The sequence below is a fragment of the Apus apus genome, chromosome 4 (assembly GCF_020740795.1).
Source record: "Apus apus isolate bApuApu2 chromosome 4, bApuApu2.pri.cur, whole genome shotgun sequence".
In the NCBI taxonomy this organism is placed as follows: Eukaryota; Metazoa; Chordata; class Aves; order Apodiformes; family Apodidae; genus Apus; species Apus apus.
This window is the reverse complement of record NC_067285.1, coordinates 10,519,768-10,531,090: the sequence shown is the minus strand read 5'-3', so window position 1 is coordinate 10,531,090 and position 11,323 is coordinate 10,519,768. Positions and strand designations below refer to the sequence as shown.

General features: G+C 45.2%; 1 protein-coding gene across 3 annotated transcripts in view; it reads left to right on the top strand.

Annotated features, from left to right (window-relative positions):
* The first annotated feature begins 3,418 nt into the window (after positions 1 to 3,418).
* Positions 3,419 to 11,323, top strand: part of RBM20 (RNA binding motif protein 20) — a 106,144-nt gene continuing 98,239 nt past the window's right edge. For all 3 annotated transcript variants that reach the window (XM_051617715.1, XM_051617716.1, XM_051617714.1), the window contains exon 1: positions 3,419 to 3,764. In XM_051617715.1, the coding sequence (XP_051473675.1) occupies positions 3,619 to 3,764 (146 nt within the window). In that variant the 5' untranslated portion in view covers positions 3,419 to 3,618. The remainder of the gene's footprint in view (positions 3,765 to 11,323) is intronic.

Here is an 11,323-nt window from a genome sequence, read left to right as displayed (position 1 = left end):
GTGCTGACTGAAATATCTGTCAGGAGAAGCTGATAGGAAAAGCTCATAAAAGCCAATACTTTATAAACATGAATTAAAATTCCTGTGCGCTGTAGTAACAGGAAAAAAACAGAGTTTATTTTCCATTATTTCTGGGTGCTTTACCCAGTCTGGGAATGAGCCACGTTATGTGTGCAGTGGTACCTAAACTGATTCTGTACTTGGCAGCTTAATGGAGCAGGGCATTTACACTAGGGCACAATGCTCATGAACACACCAACCCTGGTCCAGAAGTACCTGTTGTATCTAAGTTTTCCACCTTTCAGTTTTCTCAGCCCCCTGCTTCCCCTGCTAATGGAGGGTTGATTATATAATAATTTCACAGAGGGTTACACTTAGGCTATTGAATTCACAAAAGATAAAATTTCGGGTCACAGAGAAACAGGTTCAGGTCTGAAGCAAAGAAAGCTCTTAGTCAAACTAATAAGCGTATTTGCTTGATATTTTATTCTTAGTTGTGCTTCCTTGCTACTGTGTAACTCCATGGTTAATTGAGCTCTTAAAGCAATGAAGTTACAGCTATTTTTGTTATTTGATGCTGAACTATTCAGGGACACAGTATCCTGTGTGTGCCTGGCTCCATCACTTTCCTACTTTGTTACCCCTTTCTTTTTCTCGAGTTCTGCCTGTGCCTTTGTTGATCTAACAATTATATATTCTGGCTGTGATTTCATGTATACCAGAGAGCTGCATCTGATTTATACTCATGCAAGTTAGAACAGAAGCTAGATCAGGATTTCAGTTTTATCATGTAGACTCCTTCAACTGAAAAACCACAAATGGCATTGTAAAAGGTGGGGGTTGTTTTTAATCATGTTTGGAGATGCAGTGGGCATATTAATCTCAGCTGAAATTATTACCTAGGAGTGATTTTTGCAGGACTGTTCAGTAACATGCATGGCAGAGATAGTTTGGGAAAAAATCAACTGTTTAAATTCATAGACATTTCATAAATTGGACATCAGCAACAGGAAAGCCAAGTTTTGCCAAGTTCATTGCTAAAATCACCATTAGCTGAGAGTTACACTAACAATGTGACTCTAGCCAGGGAAAAAAGCTACCGATTATCCATGTGCCTAAGTAGCCACATTCCATATGAGGAGAACAGGAATCACTTGTTTAGCAGTCTGCACTTGTTCCGTTCTACTGTAAAATCCAGACCCTAAAACTATGTTGTTTGGCCCAGCTACTGTTCTTCCTCTCTCCTGTGGCAGCGCTCCAGAAATATGGCAAGGCTTGGAGAGAAAAATGTTGATGTCTTGAACAAGAATGTCCACAAACCTTAGTCAGTCTGTGCCTGCTCACAAGCAGTCATACACCCACCCATTTATTTTCACGTAGGACAACCAGCAAAATACCCCTGCATCCAAGGAGCTTTGTGGTAGTGTCTTATGGTAGGGCAGGGACCAGCTCAGGGTGGGGGTGAGGGGACAGTGCTCCTGCCATACCAGGTTGTGCCAAGCCAAACACCACAGTGTGCCAGAAAAAGAGAAAAAACCTGGGCAAAAGAGCATACTTGGGGATGAGGACTCTAGCTTTAAAGGCAGCAAGTAGAGTGTTAAGACCCTGTGCTGAGTCTGAATGCTGAGTTGTACACTGTGTGTATTAAATGCAGAAATAGTAGTGCCTAGTAAAACACACTTGATCCATTTTTACAAGTGATGTAATATAACTGTCTGTGCAAAGTAACACGTTCTTGTAACTATCCACCTTCTAATCCAGGGCCATGCATTAGTGTCATAGCTGTGCTCTTGCTGCCCTCTGAGCCATGAGTCACCATCTTTCACTTCCTCAAATAATAACAGGCAGCAGAAGGTGGCTGTTGCTTGGTCTCTCAAGGGCTTCCTCTGCTGGTGGGACAAGAAGAAAACTCATACAAAGCCGTTTTTCTGTGGATGATCAGTGGACAACAGAGACTCACTTTAAACCTCAGGCAAAGATAGCACCACATGCTTAACTTGTTTTCTTCACCTGTCTGCCAGATCCTACCTTTCCTATTCTGGAAGATCAGCCATCTATGAACTACACAGACCTGACCACCCCTTGGCCCTCCTCTGAAGTAGAAAACAAATAATGTTGCGAAATTTTCTTCCTTGGGGGAAAGGATGTGAGGCTTTGTTGTTTGCATTTCTCGGAATACAGTGTAAGCTGATGTGTATAACCAAGTACTGACTGCCATTCATTTTTAGAAGGTGCATTTAGTGTTACATTACTGCTAAGTAACTGTGCAACAGAAATACAGCCTGATTCTCCGCTATGCTGCACCCTGGTTAGTGCTTTCCATTTGTAAAGTGCAAAGTACGTGATAAATGCAAATAACTTAACATTTTCCAGTCACTGGTGGGAGTATTTTGTACCCACTTACAAGGCTATGTACTGGTAAATGACTATGCCAGGTGCAGAGGGGAGGAGAACCTGCCCCCTCCCAAATGGATCTTTCCCCTGAATAAGGATTAATTTTTCAAAGAAGCCAGGATGTTTCTGCTTTCCTCTGCGTGTGTTAGGAGGAGGGTGCCTAGAACAGAAAGTCAGGGCAAGAGCAAGTAGCTGCAATGGCCTTCGACTCAGCCCTCTTCACAGATGGAGCATGTTGCAAGCAAGAAGACCTGAGATGAACGTTTTCAGTGGTGCTTCTTTGGTATGAGCAGCACAATTTCTGAAATTCTGAAACATCCTCCCAACTTAGTGCAGGAAAACCTTTCTGTCACCCTGTACCACTGAGCAGCAGTTCCAACCCTGCATGATTACAGCAGTGCGTAGAGCCTTGCTGGGTAGGTCTTGACTCCAGTAGTGTGTGTGTGTTTGGAAGATGGTCGCCCAAGACTGACAACCTGTTATTAAAAGCAGGTTCTTGGTTGGGCCCAGACTGGGGATGTGCTTTAGGGGCGGCTGTTACTCGAGAAGGTTTGTGTTGTTGGCCGGGGCATACTCTCCTCTCCTCTTTTGTATCAGCTGACAGAGCCTATGTCTGATAAATGACTAATAACATTTTTGCAGAGGTGTTACTGGAGAGGGATTAAAATAATATGCACACTTTTCCCCCCTGCCCTTGGGAAGGGGAAAGATTTTATGTTTGTAAACCACTGCCGGGGGCTGACAGGGCCGCTGCCGCTCACTCCGCAGCACGCAGCCCTTCCCTTCCCGAGCACAGCCCCCGGGCGAGCCCCCGGGGCGGCCAGGTGCCCCCCGCCCGCGGGACACGGGCCAGACCCGCCTGTGCCGGCCCTCGGGGCGGGGGTCCCTGCGGCCCGGCAGGTGCTGGCGGAGGGAGGAGCGGGCCCAGCGCCCAGGTGGGGCCGGCGCGGGGGGCGGGGGGGGCCGGCCCCGGGGGCACCGCCCGCCCCTCCGGCCCCGCCGAGGATCCCGAGCGGCGCCGGCCGCCCCCGGCCCCCCGGAACCGCAGCCCTCCCGCAGGGCGGGCTCAGCCGCCGGGGGCTGCCTGTCCCGCCGTCGCCAGCCCGGCGGGGGGAGCGCGGTCGCCTCCGGGGCCGGTCCTCTGCCCCCTCCCTCCCTCCCTCCCTCCGCCCCGGCGGAGGGCTGCGCGGCCACCCGCGCCTCCCGCCGCAGGGCCCTCCCCGCATGGTCCCCGCCGCTGCCATGAGCCAGGCTCCGGCCCCCCGCGGCGCTGACCCGTCGGAGAGCGATGCCCGCAGCGGGGCCCCCGGCCGGGGCGCGGGCCGAGGGATGATGCCGCAGCCGCCCAGCCTGCCCCAGCTCCTCCACAAGTAAGAGCCGCCCCGCGTTCCGCCGGTCGCTCTCCCTCCGGGGCGGCGGTGCCCCCGGCCCTGCCCTGCCCTCCCCCGCGCCCAGACTGACAGCCGGGCGGGCGGGGGGTCGGCCCGGCCCCGCTCAGCCGAGCGGCTGCCCCGCGGGGCCGTGCCCGCTGATGCCGGGCCCTTCTCCCCCTTTAACACCCGCACCGCGCCCGCTTCCCAGCCGAAGTTTTCCGCCCCCTCAAAAAAAAAAAAGCTCCTCGGGTGGGTTTTCCAAGGGCACCGCTTTTCCTCCGGGCCGCCCGGGAGGTCGGTCGGGAAAGTTTTCTTCGCCTTCCCGTGGAAGCTGCCGTGCGTGCCGCCCCTGCCCGGCTCCGTCTGCGGGCGGGCTGGGCTGGCCCCTCCTCGGGCCGGAGCGAGGGGGCTCGGCTGCTGTCAGAAGCGGCCGCATCCCTGCAAAACTGTCACAGAAAGTGTAACCTGTGCATGCGTGGAAGGCGTGTTAATGAGGGCGGCGATGCTAACGGTGTTTTGCTGTTTTCGTTTTCCCTTCGGGAAGAGAGGGGGGGGAAAAGCACTTCGGCGACACCGATGCAGTGATGTGAACGGTACTTTTCTGGTTGAAGGAGAAGCTTGAAGACAAACCGAGCGCTCCGTAGTTAGTGCTTGAATCCTGGGTAACGCAGGAATGGATCTGTGCTGATTCAAGATGGTTGCAGGCGCTGAATCTGTTTTTTCCAGAGTTGTAACGTGTTAAAAGTCTTGGGGCTTCTAGGAGAGCGGGAGATCCACTATCGATCGCCCGGTTGTGGAGCCGTTAGAATTGTCGTCTATGACTTTAAGGTTCGAGCTTTGCTGCTGGCGGTGCCGAGCAGGACGGGGCGGCGGCGTTGGTGGAGAAACGCTGGTGACATTGTGTCCCAGGCCACCAAGTGGACTGAGCCTGTCCTGGGCCCGCAAGCAAATCGCGAGTATGACAAAGCACTGCCGAGCTGCGGCCTGGCAGCTGGGCTGGGCTGCTCCCCTCCTTGCTGAAGGGCGCTGCCTTAGGCATCTCCTTTATCCCTTTTGTCAACAAAACCCAACAATGTAACTATCAGAGGAAGCTGCTTCAGTCCTCTCACTTGCGTTTTCAAAATATTTACATACATGTAAAGGAATACGCCCGTGCAGGCAGGCTTTAACTCTACAGCAAACTTACAGGATGGAAGTTATTTTAAGTGGAGAATCATATGATCTTCTGTAAATATGTGTGAGACTGGGCTTCTAAAGTTGCTGTGGAGCGTGGCCCATGAATTTGTTGATGCTTGGTTTTCTTTTTGTCTGTTTGCTTCTAAATAACGATAGTATTGTAACTTAATTGTGAAAACGTTGACAATTTATGTTACCCACGTTTTTCTTCCTAATTGGAAATACAGGCTTGGGAGTTTGCACTGGAACAGAAACGTTAATGGTTTCTTCCTAAATCCTCTGGGCAGCTGCAGTGCTGCATGTTAATCATTGTGCAACCAGAAGGTAATTTGCACTTACTCCAAATCAGTCTTTAATTTTAAACGATGATGTCTGAGGACGGCCATTACTTTTTCACGTTTATGAAGACACGGTGTGGATGCGCGTTTCAAGTTAGGTTGGTGAGGCTGTCAAGACTGCTTAGTGGTTGTGTTTCTGACGCGGTGAATATTACTTACAAAGGCATCATGGTTTTTCAGTCGTGCCTGCTAGCACGTTATGGGTAGGAAAACTTGAAACGGTTTGTTTTTGAGCCTGTCTTTAATGGAAAGATTTGAGAGAGGTGCCGTGTTCTGACCACTCTTTGTCATGGTAATGTGACTCGGAATGGCAAATGTCAAACGTCTCCATGTAAGATCCTGCAACTTGATCATACAGTTTTGCAACCATACAGCATGACTTGATGTGCACTTCTGTGTTTACCTGGTCATCAGTAAATCTCCACTCTGCATTTCATTGGAAATGCAGGCAAATTATATTTTGCTTTCGTGATAGAAGCTTGGTGTTTTTTAATCTGAACTGGAAATTCAGTGATTGTTAGGAAGTAAGATGTTAGGGAATATCTGAAATTGCTCTTCTGAATCTTTTTCTAATAAGCTAGAACAGGTATTATGACTGGCAAAACAAGATGGAAAAGAAAGCAGTAATTCTTCTACCAAATGAAGTCATGATTTCTTTACTTGGAAAGAAAACATAGACCTCTTTTTCTCCAGCATTTTTATTTTATTGAATTTTTTTTTTTAAACAACAATTGCAGTCTTTTTGCTTTGTGAGCTGCAGTAAACAAGTGTGCAGTCAGAGAATGCTAATTCAGAGCAGTGTAGGTCAGAATATTGTGTGGTGTGTAAGTGGGATCTCCCTGTTTCAACACTTTGGTTTTTCCATGTACCATTTAAACTTGAAAAGCTCTCTGGATTCCTTCTTCCTTCCTCCTAATACTTATGCAAGAAATTTTTACAGATGTTAGGTGAAAACCAGTGTAAGTTTAAAAAAATGGCTTCCTACATGGGTAGCTGGGAAACTTTTACTGTGAGCACTGAGTGCTGAAGCAGGATTCAAATTTAGCTAAACTGAAATGTTTTTGCTAGCAGCTATGTTGGCTGAACTCATGCAGTGCAGGTAGCATGTACAATATCCTTAAATGTCCCTCTGCTTTAAGATATATGATGTAACTTTAATACTAAAATATGACTGAATCCCTAGTTTAAAATTCCATGCTGATAGTACCCAAATACAATATGATACAAATTGAAATATGCTGTCTACAAGTTGTATGTTTGCCCGAGTGACAACGTCATTTCGGTTGATAATAAATGTCCAATCATAAGATTTACAGAGCAGTTAAAGCTTTCTATTTGTGCAGGTTGTTGTGGTGTTTGCTGGGAAAATACTTTTTGTTTTCCAAAAGTAAGAGCCTTATTGCAGTCAAAGCCCTTAGGCAAAGCCCTGAGGATGAGAAGCTGGTGGGGAAGGGAGACCTGAATTTGAGGACTGAGGAGGATGAGTTGCCAAACTATACGCTTCCAGAACACCGAAGACTGAGAAGGAGGAGAAGGACAGTGGTGGTGTTGGTTAGTGTCCATAACCTGTCTCTACTGTGGTTGTGAGGAAGGAGTGGAAAAACAGGGTAGGGCCTGTCACGCCAGCTAGTGAAACATGTTTGGGAAATCCCTGGAAAGACCCTCTTTGCAGAGAAAGGTTTTAATATGTTTTTGGAATTGCTGTTTTTGCTTTGGTTTTGTTTTCTTCTCTCTTTAGGTAAGTCTGTGCTCTTGTGAGAAGGTTTTTATTTAGGATTTGGAGGTAGTGTTGCAAAATGTAATTTTTAGATGACAGCTCAGTGTATGACAAATTTTAGCACCTGCTGTTAGATTGACTGAAGTGCCTAAGCAGCATGAGAGGGTGGAGACTTTTATTAATAATTCCAGGTGTGTGATTCATTGCAGTCTGATGGAGCAACTAGCTGAAAATAATTGAGAGAAAGGACCGAGTGGTGGCTGTGGGCTAACTGTAAAGGTGTCGCATGAAGTGCTGTGAAAGTTCTCTCCTAAAACATGCTGCAAGTAAACTTATAGGAGACGTAACTGTATTGAAATGCAATCTCTTTGTACATTTTAATGGCTGGTTGCATGCTTCCAGTTCTAATGATTTGTCATGGGTAATATCTGTCCAGTGGAAATGAAGTAGTTTTTAACTCCCTGTGTTGGTATAGGACTATATGTTTGTTTTACTAATTGAACAAAGATGTCTTAAAACAATGGGGAGAAAACCAAAGTTCATATTTTTTCTTCTAAGGGGTTGTGCCCTGGAGATTTTGAGCTCTTCTGGAAAGAAGATGGAATTTCCAACATCTGTGCCCAAGTCGTCATCAGTTTGTGCCAGTTCTGGGGGCAAACAGGAGTAAGCAGGCTGGTGCTGAACACTTTAGAGTTCTTTATTTCCTATAGAAGTGAGGAGGAAACTCGTAGGGAAAAATTAACTTATTTAATAACTTTTTTTAAAAAAACTTGAACCCGTTATGTTTAAACATGTGCTCTTTTATTTGCTTCCTTATGTGTTTATTTTGTGTAAAGTGTGTTGTTTTCTTTTTCTTATTTTCTTTTTTTTTTTTTTTCTCCAACTCAAGGTCTCTCAGGAGAGATAAAATATGAAATGTACTCCCATTATGTACATTAGTCATGGCGAATAGTTTGGCATATATGGCACAGGCCAAACTGACACTTAACAAGGGGACATTAGGAGAAACACTGGTTTTACTGTTTCTCTTCTTACTGTTACTGATCCAGGCTTCCCATATTTATTTGCATTTTAAAGTACATCTCCAAAAATCTGAGCTGCTTCCCTACCTGTCAGAGCCTTGAAAACTCATGGAGTTTGTGTTGTAACAACTGTAACAGCCCTGAATGGAAATGAAAACAAAACAGAAAGTGCTGTAGCCGACTTAGCCGAGAAGCTTTACCAAAAAGGGGGGACAGGATCTGAAAAAACAGGCTGCATGGTGTGGGACTCACCAGAGAATGTGGGAACTAAACGTATGCTATTAAACTCCTCCTCATGTTTCCCATTCATCGTTAAGAAACACACAGTGGGAGAACCTCATTTTTTGTGGAATTGTCTGGCTCTGGGCTGTGCAATTTTTGAGTTTTTTTTCTTAGACCTCACCTGATATTAAAATCAAGACTTAAAATGTGTGTACCAAGTGGGGTGGTGGAAGCAGAGACAGTGAGACCTGGAGGGTGCTTCACTTTTAAGCTTAGTTGCTTACCAAAGTAGCATCAGTGGTGGGAATTACCTTCAAGTCAGGTAGTTAAAACTTCTCTTTTCTTGTAACATTTTTCATTTAAAATACTTTTTACATTTTTCTTTTTGATATTTTTTTTTTTTTCGTGGAAACCAGGGACTCCTCCAGAATATCAAATATGACCCAAAATTTAAAGATCAATTAATCATATGGATGTTCTCGGCTTTAAACAAAAAATGGCTCAAAGTGTGGATTTATCTGTCTTGAAGTATTTTGTGTTTGTTTGCTTCTTTGTTTAAAAAAAACCCCACAAACTAGAACAACCTCTCATTTGAAACCCAAAAGCTTGTTGGGAGAAAAGCACAATAAAATTGAATTTAAGGCTTGAAGAGGGAATACAGAGGTTCAAAGTGGAAACGGATCAGAAAATACAAAAAAATTAGAAGGAATGCCTTGCATACAAACATCTCCATGTATTCTGGCTTGTATTATCAGTTAACAATCAATGTTTAGTTGCCCAGAAATGTCAACATTCTTTCACATATTTTAGTGGAGAGACAGATAACACCAGTGGTAATAGCTTTAGTAAAATGTACTTTGTAAGAAGTAATGTAATATGTGTTTTTTTGACCACAATACATGACCATGGAGACCTTTTTACTGAAACTAAGTTGCCTGGATATTGCTCTTTTATGGGAAATCTAATACTACTGTTCCCATCAATGGGAAGACTGGGAAATGTGTTCTCTTGGTTTTACTCTTAATCCAGCCCTTGTCCATTCAAAGCTGCCTGCACCTGACAGCGGGTAGTTACATGTGACCTGCTGAGCTACTGCGATGCTGTGGTGATGATGTTAAAATCTTTCTGACCCCATCTGGAGGAAAGAAAAAGGGAGATGGGTAAAAACCTCAATACCTTGTAGTTCTCATCCTTTCTGGGGGTTCTCAAAATGGGAGGAGCTAGGTCTTCAAAGATATATTTATACTTCATGTAATTGTGAAGTTACTGCAGAAATTTGTTTAGGAGGGTAAAAAATTGATTGTTTGCACAACTTTAAAAGTACTTCTTCAAATAGAATGTTGTTGGGTTTGTTTGTGTTTGTTTTGTTTTTCCTGAAAAGTAAACTGTCTTGATTTTTTTTAATGTAAACTAACTCCTTAGATCTGATTTGCAGCTCGGCGCTTTATCAGACTGACTTTATTGCCCTGAATACGCTTCTCCCTTTTTTCCCCCCTCTTCATCCTTTGTAACGATTTATAGTTGATTTAAGGATGTAATTGCTCTGTTAGCCTCTGCCCCTCTATGTCCAGCTGCTTTCTCTTTGTCACACTAATGACCCATCACAGTGAAGCTGCCAATTGACATGCTGAGTGAAACCAGAAAACCTGCCCCTTTGGGTTTTAGAAACGTTTAATATCTGTCCTGTTCTGACATCTGAAGCCTAGCCCGTTTTACAAATGCCTCTTGCCTATTTAGAAAAAAATGCCAAATAAAAGCTTTGGGTATTCTGTTGCAGGAAGAGGGCAAAGACTTGTTTTCCTAAAGGATCAGTATTTATGAGTGCACGGGCAATTATTTTGTTGCAGGCTTACTGCATGGGGGTTTTTTTGTGCGCGTGTGTGTGTATGTAAACTGGTGATAACGCGAGTTTAATTGATGTTAATTGCACCAGAATCTGCTCACTTACCTCGTGCACCTGAGGAGCTACGAGGAGGATGGGTTTGCGGTTAGTTTTCTGCATATCCGTGCTGGGAGATGAGCTGAACGGGCAGCGGGTGTAGCTGGGGGGGAGTTGTGCCGTGCGGCTGCCGCGCTGCGTGGCCCCCGTCAGGTTTGTCCTCTCTCATCTCCTTTGTTTAAACTCGTGCAGGTGTCTCACCGGCCTTTGCAGAATGCTCCAAAGCTGCCGTGAGCCCTGCCTGGCTCTGGGATTGATACCAATCTGCGGTTATACTGGCTGTGTAGTCCACCTCCTGCAAGTTTCGAACTCTAAAAGCCTGTGTTACCTGCGATGTTAATGAAGGTGGCTGCATTAAGAGGGATGGGAGAATGTTCTGCTTCGTCACTTTGGATATACTTCTGACTCTGAAAAGACAGGGACAGGAATAAGGAAGCGTTTAACTCCTATTCCCTTGAGTAGTGTCTTTTGCTGGCCAGGATGGACAGAGAAAACGCTATCTTGGACAACTTGTGAGCAAGCCCCCCTGCTGATTTCTGGTCGCTTGGTCCCTTCCCTGGCTCACCGACTTTCGAGATACCTAAAGCATTTAATGTTATCCAGTCTTGGCTTTCCTCAACTTACCCCAAATCTGGTGATTTTCTGTACAGTAGGCTGTAGGGTAATAGAATTCGCTCAATGTAAAATGTCTGTAATTTGATGGTGTCCAAAGCTACAGTTTTTTGTGTTGTGGCTTTTTTCCTGGAGGAGGGAGGTGTGTGAGTTGATGGTGTTGGTGAGCTAGGGGCTCTTCTTTGGAATTGTGCAGGAGTTGTTCTTGCATTTTTACTTACATTTGAATCTTTGCTGGAAGAAATAGACTTTAAGTGCCTCTGCAACGTGTGTCTTGATGTTTCCTTCACCGAGATAACAAATACTCTTCTGTGGGCTTTTGCAGATTGTATGGTTGAAAAGCAGCAGTAAATTGACCACAGTCTGTTTCAGAAGTAAGAAATATAATTTCTGTCTCTGCTGATAGACTTGTTCTACTCTTAGTGGAAGATGTGCTAAGTAATTTTATTAGGTTGATGACACATACATTTAATTACACTGACCATTTTTTATTGTTCCCTATTTGGCCTCAGTTTAAAAAAAAAACAAAA